Source organism: Schistocerca cancellata, chromosome 2 (genome assembly GCF_023864275.1).
Source record: "Schistocerca cancellata isolate TAMUIC-IGC-003103 chromosome 2, iqSchCanc2.1, whole genome shotgun sequence".
In the NCBI taxonomy this organism is placed as follows: Eukaryota; Metazoa; Arthropoda; class Insecta; order Orthoptera; family Acrididae; genus Schistocerca; species Schistocerca cancellata.
In genome coordinates, this window is record NC_064627.1 from 83,532,152 (window position 1) to 83,559,266 (window position 27,115).

Here is a 27,115-nt window from a genome sequence, read left to right on the forward strand (position 1 = left end):
TATTTAACAGCCACAGAGTTTTCTATGTTTTTATGGAATTAATTGTTCTGAAAAAGAAAAGAATCTTTTATAACCATATGTATTATACAACTCTCCTCTGAAATCTAAATAAACAACATTGTTATCTGTGGTCATGTATTAGAATAGAAAAAGTGCACTGTCTCTGTATACACAGTTGTTATTCTTATTCAGAACACAAAGTCCTTTACACATTCTGACAGTCACATATACATAGAAATTGTTTTTGCTCATTGAGTGAATAAATGGTTCAAATGGCTCTGAGAACTATGGGACTTAACTTCTGCGGTCATCAGTCCCCTAGAACTTAGAACTACTTAAACCTAACTAACCTAAGGACATCACACACAACCATGCCCGAGGCAGGATTCGAACCTGCGACCGTAGCGGTTGTGCGGTTCCAAACTGTAGTGCCTAGAACTGCTTGGCCACTGCGGCCGGCATTGAATGAATACTTGGATATATATGTTGTTGGGGTCTTCAGTCCAAATACTCCTTTGATGTAGCGCTCCATGTTGCTCTATCCTGTGCAAGCCCCTTCATCTTTGAATAAATACTGCGACCTGCATTCTTCTGAATCTGCTTACTGTATTCATCTCTTAGACTCCCTCTACAATTTTTAGCCCCTCCCCTTCCACCCCCCTTCCCCCACACACATTTCCCACTAATACTAAAGTGGTGATCCCTTGGTGTCTCAGAATGTGTCCTATCAACCGATCCCTTCTTTTAGTCAAGTTGTGTCACATATTTCTTGTCTCCCAATTCTATTCATTACCTCCTCATTAGTTATGCAATCTACCCATCTAATCTACTGCAGTCTTCTGTAGCATCGCAGTTCAGAAACTTCTATTCTCTCCTTGTCTAAACTGTTTATTGTCCGTGTTTCACTTCCATACATAGCTATGCTACAGACAAATACCTTCAGTAAACACTTTCAAACACTTAAGTCTATATTCAATGTTAAAAAATTTCTCTTCTTCAGAAATGCTTTTCTTGCCATTGCTAGTCTACATTTTATATCCTCTCTATTTTTACCATCATCGGTTATTTTGCAGCCCAAAAAGCAAAACCTATCAACTACTTTAAGTGTCTTGTTTCCTAATCCAATGCCCTCAGCATGACATGATTTAATTCAACTGCATTCCAGTATCCTTGTCTTTCTTTCATCGATGTTCATCTTATATCCTCCTTTCAAGACACTGTCCATTCCACTGAATTGTCTTCCAAGTCTTTTTCTATCTCTGACAGAATCACAGTGTTGTCTTCAAACCTCAAGGCTTTTTTTATTTCTTCTCTCTGAACTTTAATTCCTACTCCAAATTTTTCTTTTTTTCCTTTACTGCTTGCTCAAACTACAGATTGAATAACATCAGAGATAGGCTACAACCCTTTCTGACTTCTTTGTCAACCACTGCTTCACTTCCATGCCCCTCAACTCTTACAACTGCTGTCTGATTTCTATACAAGTTTTAAATAGTCCTTTGCTCCCAGTATTTTACCCCTGCTACCTCCAGAATTTCAAAGTGAGTATGCCAGTCAACATTGTAAAAAGCTTTCACTAAGTCTACAAATTCTATAAACATAGATTTGCCTTTCCATAACCTATCTTCTAAGATAAATCATGGGATCAGTGTTGCCCTGTGTGTTCCTGTATTTCTACAAAATACAGACTGATCTTCTACAAGGTCTGCTTCTATCAGTTTTTTCATTCTACTATGAAGAATTTGAGTTAGTATTTTACAACCGTGACTTATTAAAATGTAGTTTGGTAATTGTCACACCTATCAGCAACTGCTTTCTTTGTAGTTTGGATTATTACATTCTTCTTGAAGTCTAAGGGTATTTTGCCTTGCTCATAAATATAAGTTACAATGCACAACATGAAGCTAAATTTATATCATATGTTTAATTTATGAATGTGCAAGTAGCTACTTGCCACATAGAGGTACTGAGTAATAGACAGGTGCTATGAAAAAGACTGCTAGATATCATTCAGCTGTCGCGCCTACTCCTTCAGCAGACATAGACAACAAAACTCACACACACTTATACAAGCACAACTCCCACACACACAACCACCGTGTGATAAGGCCTGACTGCAACCACATCTGAGGTGAGCACTGAGCTTTTCTGGGGTGTGTAGAGTGGGTGCAGAGGAGACATGTGGCAGGGAGGGATAGCAGGTTAGGGGTGGGCGAAAGATGCTAATGCTGCCCTGGGAGCGTGCAGGGCCATGTAAGGGACAGGATGGTGTGGTGCTAGCTTCTGTGTTAGGGGGTTATGCTGGAGAAGGGGGGCAGGGTGGTGCAAAATGATGATGAAAGGAGCACACACATCAAAAACAGTTTTGTATCACTCTGGTTCCCAGAAGTCCTGAAGGCAGATGTTGACTGTGGATATTGTATCAAAGACACAATCCCTTTGACTGTTCAGAGATGCCAGTAAACCCACCCAAAGATATAAACAACTGTGCATGAGCAGCTCCAATTAGACGGAGGCGGTCCGACTGCCAATTAGTTCCAGTCATTTCACCAGGAAGGAAGTACACAGCTCATGTTGTCCGTAACTCAACCATGCCTAGATGGTCAATACTACAGTTCATTTGGATCCACATTGTTACTTTGTGCCAGGAAGGACTCTCAACAACGGAATTGTCCAAGCATCTTGGAGTGAACAAAAGCAATATTGTTCAGACATAGAGGAGATACAGAGAGACAGGAACTGTCAATGACATGCCTCACTCAGCCTGTCCAAGGGCTACTACTGCAGTGGATGACAGCTACTTACAGATTATGGCTCGGAGGAATGCTGACAGCAATGCCACCATGTTGAATAATGCTTTCCCTGCAGCCACAGGACGTCATACTATGACTCAAACTGTGCACAATAGACTGCATGATGTGCAACTTCACTCCTGGTGTCCATTGCGAGGTTCATCTTTGCAATGACGACACCATGCAGCGCGGTACACATGGTCTCAATAATATGCTGAATGGACCACTCAGGATTGGCATCACGTTCTCTTCACGGATGAGTGCCACAGTTGCCTTCAACCAGACAATTGTTGGAGACATGTCTGGAGGCAACCTGGTCAGGCTGAATGTCTTAGACACACTGTCCAGTGAGTGCAGCAAGGTGGAGGTTCCATGCTGTTTTAGGGTGGCATTATGTGGGACCGATGTACACTGCTGGTGGTCACAGAAGGCATCATAATGGCTGTATGATACGTGAATGCCATTCTCCAACCGATAGTGTGACCATATTGGCAGCATATTGGCGAGGTGTTCATCCTCATGGATGACAATTTGCACCCCTATCATGCACATCTTGTGAATGACTTCCTTCACGATAACGACATCACTCGACTAGAGTGGCCAGCATGTTCTCCAGGCGTGAACTCTATCAAACATGCCTGGGATAGATTGAAAAGGGCCGTTTATGGATGATATGTGACCCACCAACCAGTCTGAGGGATTTACACTGAATCACTGTTGAAGAGTGGGACAATCTGGACCAACGTGATGAACTTGTGGATAGTATGCCACGACAAATACAGGCATGCGTCAATGCAAAAGGACGTGCTACTGGGTATTAGAGGTACCGGTGTGTACAGCAATATGGACCACCACCTCTGAAGGTCTCACTGTATGGTGGTACAACTTGAACATATGGTTTTCATGAGCAATAAAAGGGGCGGAAATGATGTTTATATTGATCTCTGTTCCAATTTTCTGTACAGGTTCCAGGACTCTTGGGACCGAGGTGATGCAAAATTGTTTGATATGTGCAGAAGAGAAGGGGAAAGGAAAATGCAACAGCACAGGTGGGATTGAAGACACCTGTAGGGCTGTAGTGGGGGCAGGAATGTGGTAGGCAGGTGAAGGACAGGGAGTAGTGAAGATTGGGGCCAGAGGATTATGGGAACAAAAGATATGTTGAGGGAGAGTACCCACCTGTGCAGTTCACAAAATCTGCAATGGACCTAGATGCAGGATTTGTTCCTTATGTCCTTCCACTATCACCTATACCAGTCATGTCAGAGGAATTTCCTACCCCATCAAAGGCAGGGCCACCTCTGAAAGCATCCATGTGATCTACCAGCTTAGCTGCAACCACTGTGCTGTGTGCTATATGGACACGAAAAATATTAAGCTGTCTGTCCACATGAATGGGTACTGCCAAACTGTGGCTGAGAGACAGCTGCACCACCCAATTGTTGAGTTGGCTACCCAACATGACGTGGTTCAATGACTTCAGTGACTGCTTCACAGCATTTGCCATCCAGGATCTTCCCACCAAAACCAGCTTTTCTGAATTGCACAAGTGGGAATTCTTTCTGCAACATATCCTTCTTTTATGTAACCCATTTGCTAGTCCCTCTGTTCCACCTGCCTCTATGACCTTTACTGCCCCCACTTGAGCCCTGCACATGCCTTGTATCCTGTTAGCAGACCCGTGTAGTCTTTTCCCCTGCTCTACAACTCTCCTCTCCCATTTACCTCCTCCCCTCTCCCTCCCTCCAGCATAACCACCAATGCTGCATTTAACAGTCAACCATCCTGTCGCTGCAAGCTCCCAGGGCATCACTGTGTATGTTTTGTTGCCTAAGTCTGATGAAGAACTCAGTCTAATAGCTGAACGATATCTAGGAGTCTTTTTCATTGTGCCCATTTGCTGCTCAATACTTCCTCTATGTCATGGGCAGGTATCTGTCCTTTCAGACAATGGCACATCCAGGATGGAATGCGACAATATTATTGTTATCTATCCTTTCATATTATTGTTATTCCAGCCTGGATTTTTTCCATTGTTTGACATGTTTAATTTATTTATATGTATCATAATTTACGTAGTTTTACATATTGTTCTTATTTTGTATATCAACATAACCACGGTGTGCTTTGGCAGTTTTATATTTCATAAGTTGTTAGTTTTGACACAATATGTGTGCAGACTCTTTTTTTTTTTCATTTGTTAGCAGTTTAAAATATGGTATCACTACTTCATGAAGATATAAGATTTATGGGCCATTTTACAAACTAAAGCTGTTTAAAATATTTTTTATTTCAGAAATGAATCAGAAAGAAATATGATAAGTGATTGGAAACAGAGTGAATGCAGACAAGAGGGACTTCAGATAGAGCTTAAGGATGCTGAAAAAAAGTTTGAGAACTTGCTCTCAGAACACTTGCAGTGTGAAAAGAACTTGAAAGCAAACAAGTGAGTATATACTACACAAAAATAACTAATATACTGTAAAATGTTTTTACATAAAGCTAGGGTACTTACAGCAATAAAAAAGTTTTGCGTTTGGATTAGATTGTAACACTAATTTGCTATATATGATGGACAACCAACAGAAATGAATCCACCACAATTGACACAAGACAGGAGAACAATGACTCAATGAAGGGAAATAGGAGAAAGGAACTAAAAATGAATTCAAACTTCGATGCTCTCTGGTACTGTGATTGTAGTAGAAAATGCTAACCAATGAGAGGGAGAAACTCCATTTGATGAATGAGAAATTCCAAATTGAATGATGAGAGAGATGTGACAAAAAGAAATTCATGTTATTTATCTGTCAAGATTTGTACCTCTCACTCATTTCTAGAGTGAGGCCTAAATACAATTTTCAGTTTACACCATCAGCATACATGAATGTCAAAATGCTACAAGCTGGTTTTTCTCAACATATGCACAGTGTGGAAAGTGCAACATATGTTATCCATATATATTGGATAGATAAAAAAATCTGCTCACCAAGTGGCGGCAGAACACACACACACAAAGGGTGGTTGTAATTGGCAAGCTTTCAGAGCCTGTGGCTCCTTCTTCAGACAGAAGGGTTGCACTAAATCTCTCTAGATCTTTCTCAGAGTAGCCACAAATCTATAGAGGGTGATCTATGAGTTGTACAAATACACCGAGCTTGCCTTTTCACCTGAGACTGCAAGGAAAAGATAAATCTTTCTTAGACTACCTTTGTGAATCAACACACCGGGCTTCCTCCTTCCTGTTTCATGTGGTACTCTCACTGATATATTGTAGTGCACTGGAAACATTCTGACTTACCAAGGTATGTTTATGTGGCTGTGATTGGATGTGCAAGTAACAAATCTACTTTAAGTAATGGTCCAGTATGTCATCACAGAGCGTTTATTGACAAACACTGTATAATAATTTTCAATTATTCAGTCTAATACACTTAGTTGCGTATGATACTGAAAACCAAGAGCACAGCTGACATGAAGTTCAGACCTTCTTACCAACTGCACATTCCTTATGCAGACTGACTTACTTGGTGCACAACAAGAATCACTAGCAAAATTCATATGACATCAGAAGTATTTAGATTTTGTTGGTAGTGGTAGCTAACAGCTAGTTTACCACATAGTGTAATAGATTAGATTAGATTAGATTAGTTTTTCGTTCCATAGATCCATGCTGAGGAGATCCTTGTGGATGTGGAACATGTCAACTTTTTTTTTTTTTTTAACCTGAAATAACAATACTAATAGTATGAATATACACAATACATCATTTGTTTCTATTAAAAAATTCATCAGTGGAGTAGAAGGAGTTGGCCACTAGTAAGTCTTTCAGGCTCCTTTTAAATTGATCTTTATTTGCCTATTTATTGGTGCCTATCTGCAACTCAACATCTTTGCTATATGGTGAGTGGCAACTTTTCTTTTCATAACATTGTTACATTCCATCCTGGATTTTTCTTTATTCACTAAATCATTTCTATATATTGTAAGTTCTGCCACACTTCTGTGGGGTACTCATGAAATTACTTTTACATCTGTAGATTTTGTTCTGCTGAGAGCAATGTGTTGAGTTCTCTCTGCAAGGAACTGAATACAGTCATAAATTTGATCTGATGCTTGGTAACTTTGTATTTTTTTTTCACTAAATATAAATGTGGAACTGTATAAAATGACATCCTGAAGGCAAGAAACATTACATCAATGTGAGCACCAATACTAACAACGCTGTGGACCTTTTGGAAGTACAATGGGAGCTGAGTAGTGCAAGATCTCTGTCTAGGGAATCTATGTTCATTTTTATAAAACAATGGAAAATCCAGGATGGAATGTAACAATATTATGAAACGAAAGTTGATACTCACCATATAGCAGAGATGCTGAGTCACAGATAGGCACAACAAAAAAACTGTCACAAATAAAGCTTTTGGTCATTAATGCCTTCTTCAACAATAGATGTAGACACACACACACACACACACAAGACTGCAGTCTGAGTCAACTGAAACCACTGTTTACTAGCTACCCCACATCCTCCTCTCCTTCTGCTCCCATAGAAGAGAGAGAAAGAATTAGAGAGAGAGAGAGAAAGAAAGAGAGAGAGAGAGATATCTTTCTTACAAACAGGTAATTATGTAAATACAAATAATGGAAGGAGTAATTTCTAAAAACTCACCATATAGCCTAGGCAATGAGTAGTCAATAGGGTAAGTATGTTGCTATGTTTTGGAGAAATCATTCTTCAGAGATATACTTGATGGCTAAACATACATTTTGCATGCACACCAACCCACCCATGCACCTAATCACCCCACACACCTGTTCCTTTACATTGTGCTGGTTGAATACACAATCAACTGCAATGCATAATCAGCCATTGGACAGAAATGTTTAATCAGCCAGCACAGTGTAATTGTACTGGTGAGTATGTGTGTGTGTGTTTGTGTGTGTGTGTGTGTGTGTGTGTGTGTGTGTGTGTGTGTGTGTGTGTGTATACTCTGGCTTCATAAGGGATTAATTGGAAAGCTAACCCATTTTCAGTCTTGTTCATATGCCTGTTGATGATTCAGTGTCTCCACTATTCAGTGAGTTGTTACCTTTCCTTCTAAATTACTGGCATTAAAGCCTTTAATTTTCATTGTGATTAAAAAATACCTGAAAATATGAACAAATGAAACTATTAATGTGATTCAGTTATAATGAGAGCCAATTATAATGAATTGGGAAAATGGCTGGAATACACACTTTCCAGAAGCCAAGAAACATTAATAAATATATGCATTTTTGATCTCAGAATGGACTGTGTCTACTTGCAGTCTTGTGACATATACACTGATCAGCCATAACATTATGACAATGTACCTAATAGCCGGTATGTCCACCTTTGGTATGGATAACAGTGGTAGTATGTCATGGCATGGAAACAATGTGACATTAGTAGTTTGTTGGAGGGAGTTGGCTGCACATCAGCACACACAAGGTGCCTAATTCCTGTAAATTTAAAGGGGGGTTTGATGATCTCTGATGCCACGTTTAGTCACATCCCAGGTGTGCTCGATTGGGTTCAGATCTGGTAATTTGGAGAACCAGCACATCAACTGAAACTTGCCACTGTGTTCTTCAAACCATTCCATCACACCCCTGGCCTTGTGACATGGTGCATTATCTTGTTGCAAAATGCCTCTGATGTCAGAAAACATGATTTTCATGAAGGGCTGTACTTTGTCTGCAACCAGTGTATGATACTCTTTGGCCATCATGGTGCCTTGCACAGGCTCCACTGGACCCATTGATGCCCACACGAATGTTTGTCAGAGGATTATGGAGCCACTGCCAGCTTATCTCTGTCCCACAGTGCAGGTATCAAGGAGCTGTGCCCCTGGAAGACAATGGATTCATGCCCTCCCATTGGCATGATGAAGAAGGTGTTGGTATTCATCAGAACATGCAACGCTCTGCCACTGTGCCAACATCCAGTGCCACTGGTCACATGCCAATTTCAGTTGTAGTTGCTGATGTGGTGATGTTATCATTGGCACATGTGGGTCATCGGCTGCAGAGGCTTTGTGTGTTCAGACACACTTGCACTTTCTCCAGCATTAACGTCTGATGTTAGTTCTGCCACAGAACTGTCTGCCCAGCCTATGATGTTCAACAACTGTAATGAATGGTGGCCACCAAACCCTACAATGTTTGGACATGGTTTCACCTTGGTTTTGCCACATGTTGAAGACACTCATCACAGCACTCCTCAAACACCTGACAAGTCCTGCAGTTTCCGAAATGCTTCTACAGAGCCTCTGGCCCATTACAGTCTGCCCTTGGTCAAACTCAGATATGCACAGACAGCACACTCACTGGTACTACACGCACCATATGTGTGTCTGTCTAGCTGTGGCTGACCAGTGTGCAAGTTACACAAGACAACCACAAAAATATGGAAATTTGGCAGTGAACTTAGACTTGTAAAAAACTCTAATTAACTAATTACTTGTTGTTGTTGTTGTGGTCTTCAGTCCTGAGACTGGTTTGATGCAGCTCTCCATGCTACTCTATCCTGTGTAAGCTTCTTCATCTCACAGTACCTAATGCAACCTACATCCTTCTGAATCTGCTTAGTGTATTCATCTCTTGGTATCCCTCTACGATTTTTACCCTCCACGCTGCCCTCCAATACTAAATTGGTGATCCCTTGATGCCTCAGAACATGTCCTACCAACAGATCCCTTCTTCTGGTCAAGTTGTGCCACAAACTCTTCTTCTCCCCAATCCTATTCAATACTTCCTCATTAGTTATGTGATCCACCCATCTAATCTTCAGCATTCTTCTGTAGCACCACATATCGAAAGCTTCTATTCTCTTCTTGTCCAAACTATTTATTGTCCTTGTTTCACTTCCATACATGGCTACACTCCATACAAATACTTTCAGAAATGACTTCCTGACACTTAAATCTATACTCGATGTTAACAAATTTCTCTTCTTCGGAAACGCTTTCCTTGCCATTGCCAGTCTACATTTTATATCCTCTCTACTTCGACCATCATCAGTTATTTTGCTCCCCAAATAGCAAAACTCCTTTACTACTTTAAGTGTCTCATTTCCGAATCTAATTTCCTCAGCATCACTTGACCTAATTCGACTACATTCCATTATCCTCATTTTGCTTTTGTTGATGTTCATCTTATATCCTCCTTTCAAGACACTGTCCATTCTGTTCAACTGCTCTTCCAAGTCCTTTGCTGTCTCTGACAGAATTACAATGTCATCGGTGAACCTCAAAGTTTTTATTTCTTCTCCATGGATTTTAATACCTACTCCAAATTTTTCTTTTGTTTCCTTCACTGCTTGCTCAATATACAGATTGAATAACATCGGGGAGAGACTACAACCCTGTCTCCCTCCCTTCCCAACCACTGCTTCCCTTTCATGTTCCTCGACTCCTATAACTGCCATCTTGTTTCTGTACAAATTGTAAATAGCCTTTCGCTCCCTATATTTTACCCCTGCCACCTTCAGAATTTGAAAGAGGGTATTCCAGTCAACATTGTCAAAAGCTTTCTCTAAGTCTACAAATGCTAGAAACGTAGGTTTGCTCTTCCTTAATCTAGCTTCTAAGATAAGTCGTAGTCAGTATTGCCTCATGTGTTCCAACATTTCTACGGAATCCAAACTTATCTTCCCCAAGGTTGGCTTCTACTAGTTTTTCCATTCGTCTGTAAAGAATTCGTGTTAGTATTTTGCAGCTGTGACTTTTTAAACTGATTGTTTGGTAATTTTTACATCTGTCAGCCCCTGCTTTCTTTGGGATTGGAATTATTATATTTTTCTTGAAGTCCGAGGGTATTTCGCCTGTCTCATACATCTTGCTCACCAGATGGTAGAGTTTTGTCAGGACTGGCTCTCCCAAGGCCGTCAGTAGTTCTAATGGAATGTTGTCTACTCCCGGGGCCTTCTTTTGACTCAGGTCTTTCAGTGCTCTGTCAAACTCTTCACGCAGTATCGTATCTCCCATTTCATCTTCATCTACATCCTCTTCCATTTCTATAATGTTGTCCTCAAGTACATTGCCCTGGTATAGACCCTCTATACACTCCTTCAACCTTTCTGCTTTACCTTCTTTGTTTAGAACTGGGTTTCCATCTGAGCTCTTGATATTCATACAAGTGGTTCTCTTTTCTCCAAATGTCTCTTTAATTTTCCTGTAGGCAGTATCTATCTTACCCCTAGTGAGATAAGCCTCTACATCCTTACATTTGTCCTCTAGCCATCCCTGCTAAGCCTTTTTGCACTTCCTGCCGATCTCATTTTTGAGACATTTGTATTCCTTTTTGCCTGCTTCATTTACTGCAGTTTTAAATTTTCTCCTTTCATCAATTAAATTCAATATTTCTTCTGTTACCCAAGGATTTGTACTAGACCTAGTATTTTTACCTACTAGACCCTCTGCTGCCTTCACTACTTCATCTCTCAAAGCTACCCATTCTTATTCTACTGTATTTCTTTCCCCCATTCCTGTCAATTGTTCCCTTATGCTCTCCCTGAAACTCTGTAAAACCTCTGGTTTAGTCAGTTTATCCAGGTCCCATCTCCTTAAATTCCCATCTTTTTGCAGTTTCTTCAATTTTAATCTACAGTTCATAACCTTTAGATTGTGGTCAGAGTCCACATCTGCCCCTGGAAATGTCTTACAATTTAAAACCTGGTTCCTAAATCTCTGTCTTACCATTATATAATCTATCTGAAACCTGTCAGTATCTCCAGGCTTCTTCCATGTATATAATCTTATTTTATGATTCTTGAACCAAGTGTTAGCTGTGATTAAGTTGTGCTCTGTGCGAAATACTATCAGGTGGCTTACTCTTTCATAAGTATGAAAGTAGATGGCATAAGTATTGTGATAGACAATAAAATACCCACTGACCTAGAGCTAAATGCCAACCACTTATTTGCAAATGTTCTGAACTGGTTCACAGTAAATTGTCCATCATTGAACCTCAGAAAAACCAATTACATTCATTACCATTATGATCACAAAAGCCTACAGGAATCAATATTGCACTTAAGAACCAGCAGGATCAGATGGCCAAGTGTTTGAAATTCTAAGGCACCCATATTCAGTGTGTGACATTTAAAACTGGCCTGTCATACACAATGATAACATTCCAGTGTGTGCATGTGCATCAATAATAATGGAAAATTGGAAATGCTGTCCAAACGGTATCACATGAACGAAACATTTCCTCCGATGTACCAACACTGCACAGAACTTCATCATTGTGTGAAGCAGCTGCAGCTGCAATCAGTGAAACTTGTCAAAACCAGTTGAGAAAAAGACCTCTTTGTGTGAAGTCTGGTTAGTGTGAGTGTGCGATAATGCAATATTCATTACCTGAGCATGTTGTCATTGCTGAAGCATTCAGTCACACTGGATCTTTTCTGAAAACAAAGAATTTGTTACAGGAGAAATTTCCAGGACGTTCTGTGCCTGCAAAAAGCATCATATGGGAATTGAATGAGTGCATACAGGATTGGTTCAGAATGCTGCCAGGAACAGACCACCATCTGTCTGCACACCAGAATTAAAGGGGAAGATTCAGGAGATAATGACAAGAAGTTCTCTCGTAAGTCAATAAGGGAACTAAAGTTAAAACTAAACCTTATAAATGTTTTGCAAGAACTGAAGGAGCCTCACCTGCAGAAGAGAGTGCACTTCTGTTCATGGCTGTTGAAAAATGTTGCCAGAGGTGTCCTGGACCCACTAAGGCTCATCATGAGTGATGAAGCATGGTTCCACCTTTCTGGGTATATAAATTGCCAAAAAAACAGCAGTTATTGGGCAACAGAAAATCCACATACAATGCGCCAGGTACCATTGCATGACAAGAAAATTGGTGTTTTGTGTACCTTTTCTCCCACCTGTGTTATGGGGCCCATATTCTTTGAGATGTCAGTGAACAGTGACATGTATTGGGAATCCTGGAGGAGTTTTATTCAAACTTGCCTTTATGAGCCAGTTTATATGCCACACCCTGCAGATAGCAGGCTTAACTGCGAGCAACACATCCAGCATAGGCTACCCTGCACATCCAGCATAGGCTACCCTGAAAAGGCTTAGTTCATCAACATTTGCTATCCAGGTAATGACCAAAATTGGAGAGTCAGTGTCGCAAAATTTGCCTACTTTGGCTACTTCTATTTACTTATGTGTTATGGAATAAACTTCTTGGGCAATTTGCCACTGTCAAAAAAAGTCTTTGTGCAGATCAGAAGAAGGTTGTCTGCATTTTGTGTGGTGTGCTTCGTAATCTTACTCTCCCAAATATCACTATTAAAATTCTCTGCCTCTGCACAAGTTCTGAAAGCTTCAAGAGGCATAAAATATACAAAAGAAAGAAATTTTTACTTATCTTCATTTTCTCTTGTTTTTGTTGGCCGCAGTTCTTGCATCTATGGGTACATTCTTGAGGCTGTAATTTTTTTATAACTTTGTGTGTTCCATGTGACTAAATAATTGATGAAGATTTGAAGATTTTCCTGTATTACTCTTGAATTTTATTCTTTGTCACATTTTTCAATTTCACACCATCTTTACACTTCCCACTTCTACCACACTGCATATTACATTGTTAGTATCAATCATAAAATAGTATCATCATAAATTAATTTCTTTTTATACATTTTAGCCTCAAATATAATACACCATATACAAAATCATATGAAATTCTGTTAATGAAATAGCTGAAATAATTTTAACCTTACAAGATTTAAAATACTTTTTGGTATTGCATATTTCTATAAAAAAAGGTTATGTTAGAAAAGGGTGTCCCATTACAGATTCAAGAACCTCATGTCATAATCTTTTTAAGCAAATAGGGATACTAGTCTCTACCTCTCAATATCTCTTTTGAATCATGACATTCAGGCTTAACAATCCTTCTCAGTATCAAACGAAGGTGTCGTACCATCATCATAATACAAGAAGGAAATGTGACATACACTGTGACCTGAAAAATGAGTCTCTGGTGCAAAAAGGTTTAAAATACATAAGCACATTTTTGGAACACAACCTACAAACAGCTTAGAGACAGAAGTGATGACACTTTCTGCAGGACCTGACCATCATTTTGCAGGACAATGCTCAAGCACATACAGTACAAGCTGTTACTAATTTGTTTGACTGATGGGGCTGCTAAGTGCTATACCACCTACTGTACTCCCCTGACTTAAGCCCTTGAGAGTTCAACTCAATTTCTAAACTGAAGGAAACACTTCATGGCATTTGCTTCAGAACTGCTACAAATTCGTTGGGTAGTAGACTGCGCTGCTCAAACTGTCAGCACAACTGACACTACTAAGAGTATCCTATGACTTCCACATCGCTGGCAACAAGGTATACACAATGCTGGTGGCTACTGTGAAGGTCAGTAAGAGTTTGGAGCATGAATCTATTTTGTACAAGCTGTAAATAAGTAGTTGCCACTATTAAAGTTCCAAACCTCATATGTACAGGTTGCACCTTTTACAATAAGGGTAGCAGAAGTGATCCAAAATGTCTGTGACATTTCAAGAATTTTAGAACATGTGTGAGATCTCAAAATGAATGACTGCTTCCATAGCAACCAGCACAAATTCAATACAAACACCTGGTGTAACGATGTGCAGGATTCTGAAATCGAAAGGCTCAATTGTAGGTAAAGCAGCTGGCAGACTTTGGTTCATTGGTAGAATAATAGAGAAATGCAGCCAGTTTGAAAAGGTGATTTACATACAAAAGTTCATGTGGCCAGTCCTAGAATACTGATCAAGTGTGTGGGACCTGTACAAAATAGGAATAACAGGGGAAATTGAATATATGCGAAGAAGGGCAGCAGGAATGGGCACGAGTTTGTCTGTCCTAAGGTACAGTGTCACAGAAATGTTGGAAGAACTGAATTGCCAGACTTTTAAGATGGATGCAAACTATACAGTGAAAGGCTACTTACAAAGTTTCTAGAACCAACTTGAAGCAATTAGTTAGTTAGTTGGATAGCTAGTTTCATGTTTTGTGGATCATTTGCAAGATAAACCTTAATGATGTGGAATGTCATTTTACCTTCATACCACAAAATGTTTTGTAAATATGCCTACATGCTTTATAATTTTCTTTTCTCCTTTAATTAAATATACAGATGTGAGCTAGTACATGGCGTGTTTTTAAAGTAAGCACTGTTTTGAAATTCTGCCATTGCAGTGTTGTAGTCGGCATTTGGCAGATGTGCACTGCATACCACATCCTGCTGGCAAGCCACAGATGCCATTACAGAGTTGTTTGACATGTTTACAGTTGTTTGCAAGTATTTGAAATGCCTGCTCAGATTGAGAGGCCCACTGACTGTGAAATATGTGCTGTGATTCGTTTTCTTAGTGCTAAGAGTTGAAAGTGACTGTCCTTCATTGTTGGATCAGTGAAGTGCATGGAGAAAACATTATGAGCAATAGGATGGTACAGAAATGAGTGAGAGCTTTGAAAGATGGCTATAAGAAAGTGTATGATGAGGAACAAAGTAGGAGACCTTCAGTCATTACTGATGATTTGGTGCAGAAAAGTGATGTAAAAGTGAGAGAGAAGAGATGCTTTGTAAAGGATGAGCCAGACAGTAGAGGATTTTACTTTATTATATGAGCTTTCAAACGGTAACTTCATTTTTCTGTTAAGGCCAGGCCACGACCAGCAGTGTTGGTTGCCTGTAAATTCTTTTGTCCCACGGTCTAGTAACAGGATGTCAGCACTGAGGAAGGACACTCCAATCACATGCCTCCCTCATGAGCTGATGAAGTAACGCCACCCCAGGCATCGCTGACCAAGCCATGCTCTGGAAAGTTCCATTGCCGCCCCAGCGGGTTTCTCGATCCTGACCAATCAGGGCGGAGGAAGCCACATGGTGCGTTGAATATACCCAGCTGCCCATTGCTGAGCCTATGCTCTTGTCTTCTCACTCTCTTGGATGTGCGCCCCGTAGCGGTGAACATCTCCCACTTCACCTGGTGCTGCGGCGTTGGGGACTTAGTTTTTGCAGCTGGAATGCCACTCGGACTGGTCCAATTGGCCGACGCTAACTTTTGTTAGCTTTGTGAACTATGTTTCACCAAACTCTACACTCTGGCTCACCCTCGCCTTCCTAGGCCTGGCTATGTGACCCCTTTTTAACATGCTCTCGCCAATAAATGGCCTTGGTCTAAATATTATCCTATGCATTCCATAATGCCCACCGCCTTCCCAACTGCCCATCCTGTACAGCTTAATGATGTCAACATTATGTGATGTGTTTCCTCAAGTGTCAAGAAGCATGTTTTATGCAACTGTTGCAAACCGTTTAAATTGTGAAAAGTTATGCTCATGCAGGTACTGAAAATACTGACTGAGCTGTACAGAACCAAACATTTAGCCAGTTTTTTGACTTTCCTAGAGCAGTACAATGAGGAAGATGGTGGGTTTTTAAGCCAAACTGTCACAGGTGATGATATGTGGGTGGCTTATGTGACATATGAATAAAAGCAACAATTTGTGGAATGATGGCATTCAACATCACTCAAGAAAATGAAATTCAAGGTAATGGTTTCAGCCCAGAAAATCATGTGTACTGTTTATTGGCACTGGAAGAGGCAGTGCTCTTGGAGTTTTTGCTGAAACAAAATGCCTGGCATTCTGAGTAAAGGGATCACTTTTGCTTCATGTCAATACCTCTCCACACACAATCATTTGAACTCGAGTTGATCAAATATTTTGATGAGAACAACTTGATCACCTTCTGTGCAGCCCTGATATAGTACCAAGTGACTACTACGTGTTCCTGCATTTCGTTTTCTAATCAAGTGACAGATTTCTATGAGGGTGGTATTCAAAAGCTGATCTTATGATATGATAAGTGTGTTAATACTGGTAGGAATTACATAGAAAAGTAGATTAAAGTACAGGATTTCATGTAATAAAAAATTCCTGCCCACCGACTTTTATACATTACAACAATAGAAATTCTTCTATGGAATAGAAGAGATTTTCAGAGCACATAGGATGTGGGTGTTTGGGGTATCATAGTGATGAGGAGGGGAATGGATGCAGGACAGAGTTTCTGAGAAGGACTTAAGGTTTTAAATAGTGGTTAGTGGTTATGTTGTACTTCTAGGATGGGATTTCTCTGGCAGGGTCTATGAGTGTAGAGGTCAGACTACTGGCATGTGCCTTCTGCCAGGTAGTCACTGCGATTCATAATGACAGTGGTGGAACCTTTGTCTGCAAGTTGGGCGATAAGGTCTGGATCTGTTTCAAGGCTGTATATGGCTGTAATTTCTCCTGCTCAAATGTTGGTGTCCTTAGGAATGGACTGGGGATGGATGGTGAGGCCAAGTTGGAGATAGGAATTTCTGGAAGATGACCAGTGATGGTTGTGGAGGAAGATCAGAGGATCACACCTGGATGGTGGTATTAACTGGGAGAATCAGGGTTCATTGTTGGAATGGGTTTGGTTTTGGTTGGAGGGATTCACAGCAAAGAAGTGTTTCCATTGCAGTAATCAGGAGAAGGAGAGCAGGTCTTTGACAAGTTGAACATGATTAAATTTGGGTGTAGGGCTGAAGATGAGGCCTTTGAATAGGACTGAAACTGATGTGGAGCTGAGATTTTTTGTTGTAAAGGTTAACAACAATGTTCTGGGATTGTTTCTGCTCTGGAGTTAATGGAGTGTTGGTCGGGAGTTTTTGGGAATGTGACAAGTTGAAAAGGTCAGCTAGGCAGGGTCTGTGTAGTCTGACAAGTTGAAGAGAAGGAACACTGTGGGTAGATTAGGTATTAGATACTGGTGCCCCAAGGTAGCAGTAGGATGTCAGCAGGTTGGGTGACTTATGAAAGTGGTGCTTGGAATTGTCTTGCACTTGCTTGAGAGCAAGGGATTCAATTTCAGAGATGTGATATATGTAGTAGGGATTTCCAAGTAGAAATATCTTGTAGAGGGAGTGGAGGTGTTTCTGGAATGCCTGTGCTATGGAGATGTGTTTTCGCAGTACCCAGTTTGTGAGGAACAGGGACTTGTGGAATCTGTAAAAGTAAAGATCATTGTGCAGGGAGGGGTGGGATCCAGAGAAAGAAATTTTATGGTTAGGCATGTCTGCCCTATTTTTATGTGTCTGTTTCTGTTATCAAGCCCCCCTGACAACCACATAATGCCTTCATTTGCCCATTTCCTACATCATTTCCCATTTCCCCAATGCCATCTCTACCACAGTGGACCACTGCTACCTCTTTCTGCACCATTTCAGAATAGTATCCCATTTCCTGCCTATAACACAGTCCCACATCCTGTTCCTTAAATGCTGCCTATGTCATGGATTCCTTCCCAGTAGCCTTCCTCAGGATCCCATCCCTCCTTTCACAGTGACCTTCACTTTTTCAGAGTTCACCAATCCCAGTCCCTCACAAATCTAGTACTGCAAAAACACATCTCCATGGTACAGGCATCTCAGAAACACTAATGCTTCCTACACAATATACCATTACTGTGCAGTCCCTACTACATACATCATGCCTCTGATATTAAATTCCTTGCTCTGCAGCACCTGAAAGAGCATTCCAGACCCAACCTGCTGACATCCCACTGCCACCTTGGAGCACCACTATCCAATCCCTAACTTAACCACAGTGTTACTCCTCGACAGTCCCTCATAGCACCCAGACACTGCCTAGCTGACCTTAACGTGCCACATCCCCTAAAACTCACTACCAACATTCCACTAACTCCAGAGCCAAAACAATCCTTGAAACTGTTGTTAACCTTTCCATCAAAATCCTTAGCCCTCCAGAAGTCCCCTATCCAAAGGTTTCACCTTCGACCCTCCATCCAAATATAGCCATGTTGGACTTGTCAAAGATGTACTGTCCTCATGATTCCTTCAATGAAAACACTTCTTTGCCATGAATCCCTCCAACTAAAGCCACCTAATCTGAAAACTGAACCATGCCTCTTCCAGTTCATACAATCATCCACCCATAGTCCTCCGCTGTTCCCATTTTATCACTCCCTGGTCATCTTCTAGAAATTCCTTACCTCCAACATAGCCTCACCATCCTTCCCCACATCCCTTCCTAGAAACACCAAACTTTCAGCAGGGGAAAGGAAAGCCATACACAGCCTCAAAACTAATCCTGACCTGAACGTCCTACCTGCAGACAATGATTCCACCAGAGTCATTATGAATCACATTGATTACTTGGCAGAAGGCATCTGGCAATAGTCTGAGTCCACCACCCATAACTTCTGCCAACATGATCCCATCCCAGATGTTCAGCTTAACCTCCAATCCCTGCTTAAAGTGTTAGGCCCTTCCCAGAATGTCTGCCCTGAATTCCTTTCCATTTTCACACCTATAACACCCAGAACACTGACATTTTTCTCATTATTCCAACATCCATAAACCAACCAGTCTGGACACTCATTTTAGCTGGTTATAGTGCTTACGCTGAAAGAATTTCGGCCCTCACTGACCAACACTTTCAACCAATTGCTCAAAATCTAGCCTCCCAAATCAAAGTTACCAACCACTTCCTTCACCAACTCTCCACCATCCCCATCCTTTTAGCTCCTGGATTCCTACTTGTTGCTGTTGACTTAACTTCCCTATACCCAACATCCCTCATCCCTGTGGTCTTATCCTTCAGACTCTAAACCCACAACCTCATTTCTCAGACACTGTATTAAGTTTATGCTAACACCCAACAACTTCTTCTTGTAAGGGAAGATATACAAATAAATAAGATGTCCAGCTGAGGACACCTGAATGGTGCCCTACTATGCTGATTTGTTAATAGGACATCTAGCCTCCCAAAACTCCAAGCCCTTCATCTGGTTCTGGTTCATTCATTATATCTTCATGATCTGGACTCAGTGCCAAGACACCCTATCCTCATTTCTTCACAACCTCAAGACCTTCTCTTCCATCTTCTTCACCTGGTGCTCCTCAACTGATAGTGCCATCTTTCAGGACATGGACCTTGTCCTCTCTAATGACTCATCCCTATTCTACACACATTAAACCAACCAACCACTACCAATACCTTCCAAACCAAAAAATTCCTCCCATACAGTGCAGCCAACTGTGGATGGTGTATCTGCAGTGATAAGAACTCCCTTGCCCAGTATGCTGAGGGTCTCACAAAGGTCTTCACAGACAGGTGCTATCCCCTAGACCTAGTCCATAAACAGATTTCCTGTGCCACAGCTCCCACACACCCAATCCTCCCTCTATTCCCAAGGACCAGCTACAAAGGAGCACTCCCTTTGTTGCCCAATACCTGCCAGACTTGAACAGCTGAACCACATCCTTCATCAGGATTCTGATTACATATCATCATGCACTGATATAAGGGACATCCCATCCAAGATTCTGCACTCCCCTCCCCGTAAAATGGTGTTCCATCACCCACCCAATCTCCATAACATCCTACTCCATTCCTATGCCACTCCCAATACCAAACTCTAGCCACAGGGATCATGTCACTGTGAAATACCCAAATGCAAGACCTGCCCAATCAACCCATCCCGCACTTCATATTCCAATCCTGTCACAGGATTATTCTAGCCCATCAGAGGCCAAAACACCTGTAAAAGCCAGTACGTCATATACCAGCTCTGCTGAAATCATTGCACAGCATTTTATACCAGTATGAAAGGATGAATGGCCATTGCCATACTCTGGTCAAGAGCAAAGTGGACCGCCCTGTGCCACAACATGCATGTTTCAGTAGCTGCTTGACAACCCAAGCCATCTGGGTCCTTCCCTCCACCACCAGGTTTTCTGAACTACTCAGATGAGAGTTATTCTTACAATACATTCTCGACCCCTGAAATTGTTGTGGCCTCAACCTTCAGTAACCTGCTGTCCCTATACCCTCCATCAAACATTTTTCGCCCTTCTGTCCTGTCACCTCCTCCCAGCACACGTTCACTCACTCTCATTGTATGCTACTCTTCTGCCAACACATCCTATGCTCCTCTCCTAATCCACTAGATAGCAAGTAATGTGTGTGTGTGATGTACTTGTGCTTGTGTGAATATGTGTGTGTTTTCTTTTATGAAGAAGGATTTGGCCAAGAGCTCAATGTTTAGTAGCCTTTTTGTTGAGCCTGCCTGCAACATGTAATCTTTATGGCAAGTAACAATCTGCCATTTTCATAATATTATTGATACTCCAAGTTGGACCTCCCATTGCTTGATTTTCTTGAAAATGACTTGCACCAAAACATTATTCCACATTAACATTATTGAATGGAAATACGCAAAATACATCAACTTACTGGTTTGTCTCTTGCTAAGATTTGCAATGACTCTAAGTGCAAATGTGGCTGAAATAAGTTGTTTTAGGAGCTCCAAAATATGTTTGTTTCCAGTGTAATTCCTCTTCAATATGAGCACCTAAGAATTTTGAAGCTTCCACCCTATTTATTACTTCCTCACCATGTGCTATACTTATCATTTTTATGGTACAACTAGATGTGGAGAACTGAATATGTTGTGTCCTTTTAAAATTGAGGATGAAACCATTCAAAGAAAACCAGTCAATTATACTTTTACCATTTCTTCAGTTGCTGTATGTATGCTTGGATTGATTACAATACTACTGTCATAAGCAAAAAGAACTGCTTCTGTTTGTTGTATATTAGACAAAATATCAGTTACATATATGAGGAACAATAGTGGACCCAAGATTGAGCCGTGGGGAACTCCGTACGTGATTTCTCGCCAGTCTAAAGAATCTTCCCTGATTACATTGGTTGAATTATTGAGCACAAAGTTCTGCATGCTTTTCATTAGGTATGACATTATCCATTGGTTGGCTATACCATCAATCCTATAAAACTTCAGTTTATCTAATGCCTTAGATAGGTCACAGAAAATACCAGCTGGCACTATTTTCTTATTTGATGCTTGTAAGATTTGATGAGTGGACATGTAAATGGCAATTGCAGTAGAGCAACCCTTCTTAAATCCTAGCTGTTATTTGCTGTAGATTTGCTCAGATGAGATACTGTTCTAAATGCCTCAGGTTCTCAAAAATTGCGGAAAATGATGTCAGTAGTGAAACACTTAAGTAGTTATTGACATCTCTCGTGTCAACTTTTTTAATGGGGATTTAACAATGGCATATTTCAGCCTCTCTAGAAAAATGCCTTGAGTTAGTGATGCATTACATATGTCAGGTGATACAGGGCTTACTGTATGGGAAAAAATGTATAGTACTCTATTGGAAACATCATCAAATTGAGGTGAGATTTTATTTTTGAGAGAACATATAATATTTTGGTAAGTTACATCATCTTTGTTTATATATGGTGTTACAAAAAGGAGTGGCCAAACTTTCAGGAAACATTCCTCACACACAATGAAAGAAAATATGTTATGTGAACTTGTGTCCAGAAACGCATACTTTCCATGTTAGAGGTCATTTTATTACCTCTCTTCAAATCAGATTAATCATGGAATGGAAACACACAGCAACAGAACGTACCAGCGTGACATCAAACACTTTGTTACAGGAAATGTTCAAATTGTCCTCCATTAGCGAGGATACATGCATCCACCCTCCATCGCATGGAATCCCTGATGTGCTGATGCAGCCCAGGAGAATGGCATATTATATCACAGCCGTCCACAATACGAGCACGAAGAGTCTCTACATTTGGTACCGGGGTTGCGTAGACAAGAGCTTTCAAATGCCCCCATAAATGAAAGTCAAGGGGGTTCAGGTCAGGAGAGCGTGGAAGCCACAGAATTCGTCTGCCTCTACCAATCCATCGGTCACCGAATCTGTTGTTGAGAAGCGTACGAACACTTTGACTGAAATGTGCAGGAGCTCCATCGTGCATGATGTTGTGTCGTACTTGTAAAGGCACATGTTCTAGCAGCACAGGTAGAGTATCCCGTATGAAATCATGATAACATGCTCCATTGAGCGTAGGTGGAAGAACATGGGGCCCAATCAAGACATCACCAAAATACCTGCCCAAACATTCACAGAAAATCTGTGTTGATGACGTGACTGCACAATTGCGTGCGGATTCTCGTCAGCCCACACATGTTGATTGTGAAAATTTACAATTTGATCATGTTGGAATGAAGCCTCATCCGTAAAGAGAACATCTGCACTGAAATGGGGATTGACACATTGTTGGATGAACCATTCGCAGAAGTGTACCCGTGGAGGCCAATCAACTGCTGATAGTGCCTGCACATGCTGTACATGGTACGGAAACAACTGGTTCTCCCGTAGCACTCTCCATACAATGACGTGGTCAACGTTACCTTGTACAGCAGCAACTTCTCTGACGCTGACATTAGGGTTATCGTCACCTGCACGAAGAATTGCCTCGTCCATTGCAGGTGTCCTTGTCATTCTAGGTCTTCCCCAGTCACGAGTCATAGGCTGGAATGTTCCGTGCTCCCTAAGACGCCGATCAATTTCTTCAAACGTCTTCCTGTTGGGAGACCTTCATTCTGGAAATCTGTCTCGATACAAACGTACTGCACCACAGCTATTGCCCCGTGCTAATCCATACATCAAATGGGCATCTGCCAACTCCGCATTTGTAAACATTGCACGACTGCAAAACCATGTTTGTGATGAACAGTAACCTGTTGATGCTACGTACTGATGTGCTTGATGCTAGTACTGTAGAGCAATGAGTCGCATGTCAACACAAGCACCGAAGTCAAAATTACCTTCCTTCAGTTGGGCCAACTGGTGGTGAATTGAGGAAGTGCAGTACATACTGAAGAAACTAAAATGAGCTCTAACATGGAAATTAAGCGTTTCCAGACACATGTCCACATAACATCTTTTCTTTATTTGTGTGTGAGGAATGTTTCCTGAAAGTTTGCCATACCTTTTTGTAACACCCTGTATATATATTCACTACAGTCCATATAGTCTTGAGTCTTCTTGTTGGAATTACTGATTTCTGAGATTACATGCATGTTACTTGATTTTTTTAATAACTTTTCTTAGTAATTCTGAGTAGTTTTTGTAGTGTGCAACTACTGCATGATCTTTACTTGTTCTTGCCAACAGATACATTTCCGTTTTCCTGTTACTAGATGCTTTAATCCCTGCATGCAGTGATCCTTGTTTTTTTACATGGCTGTTTAATATCTGTTCTAATTAGCTTATTTGGAAAACTATTTTCAAACAATGATGTGAATATGTCATGTAATAGATTAAATTTTATGTTAGCATTTGGTTCATTATAACTTTCATGGCAGGTCATCTCTTGTAAATTATTCCTGAAAGCATCTATCCTGGTGTCATTGAGTATTAAGAGTGATATCCACCGAAGAACATCAGTACTGTAACTCACTATTTTATTCATTCTAACTAACTGTGCATCATGATAAGAGAAACCATTTATTACTGGGTAAACAACTATTTTCTTGCTCTGAGCTTCATAAAAGAACAATTGTCAATTAGGGACCTATTGTCTTTATCCACACTTGTTGAAAAGATCATTACCGAGATCAAACTGTAGAATCCAAATAAGGTTTCCAGATTATTTCTCATATCAGAATCCCTTAAAAAATCTACACTTAAGTCATTGCAGACTATCAACTAGTTGCTGCTGTTTGACAGAAAGCACAGTAAGGCATTCAGATCCCTAATAATCAGTTCAAAATTAAAAATGAACTATTTCTCAGCATTAATTCACAAGCACATACTTCTTTGTGCTAATCACTACAAAATCTACTTGTTTCAGTGTTTCTGAACTTGAGTCCTGTCTTAATATGTGTAACAATTCCTCATTTTTCGTTATTAGTTCTGCATGAGTAAGATGCTAAAGTGTAATTTTCTATACATAACTTTTCAAACATGGTGCACAGATAGGCAAAGGATGTCTATCTTTTTTCAGCTCTTAGAATTACCCAAACAGAGAGAAGCACTACTTTGTTGTTACTCAATCTTCTAAGATTTTGATGAAATAAGCTAACCTGACTTTTCTGAGTATTCCTAAGCATCTTATTGGTCTCTTTTGTTATTCTGGCTCCTTTCAATAGAGGATGTGTGAATTCTAACTCTAATCTACAAAACCTACCTCTTTAACACCAGTAACCACATGGATCTTGCTTTGCATGAAGCTGATCCCCTGTACATTTTCTGCAAGAAGGTAGCGAACCTATCTTTCCCTCTCTTATTCAGGTGTAGGCTGTGTCTAGTATATACACATCTCCCAACTGTAGCACCAGGCACTGCACTCATATAAGACTTCATTTCAGTTAGCAGAAGCCTACTCAACTCATTCACGTGGCTCACAGCAGTGTTAACCCAGCACTGGGCATGGTGCTGTAGGACCTCCACAAAACTCACATTTGTGTGTGGCATTGTTAGTCGATCTGGCACCGTGTAGGGACATAGGCAGGTGTGTGCATGTGAGTGTGTGTGGTTGTGTGTGTGCGTATGTGTGTGTGTGTGTGTGTGTGTGTGTGTGTGTGTGTGAGAGAGAGAGAGAGAGAGAGAGAGAGAGAGAGAGAGAGAGAGAGAGAAAGAGTTTTCCATGTATATTTTGCTCTAATATTTTGCTCTAACTTGTAAAAGGGTTACTTCAAAAGCTAGGGAGTTTTGTTTCTTTGTGTGTTTGTCTATTGAAAACTCAACACTTCTGTTTTTCAGTGAGTGGTCTCCTTTAATCCAAAACTATTTACTTTCTTGATAAATACGAATTTTTGCAGCCAAGATAATGTATTGAAATATTTTTATTTCCTCAATAACTGGTTTCAGTGGGTCTGGCTGTCATATTTGGATCCTCTGAAAATTCTGTGGAATTGCACAATCATAAGAAGAGGAAACTCCATTTATAAAACATAGGCACCACGTTGGCTTCTCAGATACACAAAGAGAGTACATAGCACTGATAGCGTGCCCCAGAGTGACGCAGCTAAAACAGCTCCACAAATGAACTTGCAGCCACTCTGGTGCACACTGTTGATGCTATGTATTTTTTACTCTGTTTTATATATTTGATAAGCCAATCTGGCACTGTGTTTTATAAATAGAGTATGCTCTTGCTATGGTTGTATGATTCATGCACAATAATATTATTTCCAGAAGCTCCATAGATGATAGCTAGATTTTTCCAAGCCAATCATCAACAAAATTAAAATATTTCAACAAGCAATCTTGGCTGCAAAAATTCTTATATTTAAATAAAGATCTGATCACACATAGTAACATGTGCAACTTACATATTTACTTTCTACCAGAACTTTCCTGTAATATTTATAAATAAACATATAATATGAATATAATAGAAGGAAACATTCCACGTGGGAAAAAATATATCTAAAAACAAAGATGATTTGACTTACCAAACGAAAGCGCTGGCACGTCGATAGACACACAAACAAACACTCCCTTCCTTAAAACCCAAATCCTTTCGTCTTTCCCTCTCCTTCCCTCTTTCCTGGCGAGGCAACCGTTGGTTGCGAAAGCTAGAATTTTGTGTGTGTGTTCGTGTGTCTATCGATGTGCCAGCGCTTTCGTTTGGTAAGTCAAATCATCTTTGTTTTTAGATATAAACATATAATATTTTACACAAATAAGTTTGCTAACCTGTAGACAATAAACAGATGATGAATGAATCAAGCACTTAGAACAAATACTAAAATCTTCCACTCGATAATACATTGTATTTCATAAATCCTAGCATGAGGGAAAGCCTTCATGCAGGTGGAATGAGTGAACTGATATATTTACAGCGAGAAGATCCAATGTAGATTGCTTCTCTAAAGTGAACAAACACCAAATCATAAATAATGCTAATTTAAAGACACTGATAGTTTGCAGTATTCCAGGATGGATTAGGTTCTGACTTACAAACTAACAGTTCTGCAACAATGCAGGGCAGTGTTCAAACAACAAATTTAAAACTCATATCATCATCACAATCAATGTCATTAAAATAATTAATGCATCCTCCTTGCTAAATGGAACTTCAGTGAGTGTAATATATTTCCTTTATTTTACTTATATTTCAAGCTGAGAATGAAAGAGGCTGGACTATTTTTGAGAAGAAATTCTATATTTTTTCACAGCATCTGCACTCAAATTAATACACAGATCAAAAAAAGTTTTGCATCACCTCGGTTCCGAGAGTTTCAGAACCTGTACAGAAAATTGGAATAGAGATAAACATAAACATAATTTCCACCCTTTTTATAGCTCATGAAAACCACACATTGCATGTTGTACCACCACACAGCAAGACCTTCAGTGGTGGTGGTCTAGATTGCTGTACACACCAGTACCTCTA

At 40.4% G+C, this 27,115-nt stretch overlaps 1 protein-coding gene across 1 annotated transcript in view; it reads left to right on the plus strand.

The window, feature by feature from the left end:
* Positions 1 to 27,115, plus strand: part of LOC126151058 (putative leucine-rich repeat-containing protein DDB_G0290503) — a 105,355-nt gene that overhangs the window by 73,369 nt on the left and 4,871 nt on the right. The window contains exon 3 of the mRNA XM_049915917.1: positions 5,089 to 5,238. Coding sequence (XP_049771874.1) covers positions 5,089 to 5,238 — 150 coding nt within the window. The remainder of the gene's footprint in view (positions 1 to 5,088; positions 5,239 to 27,115) is intronic.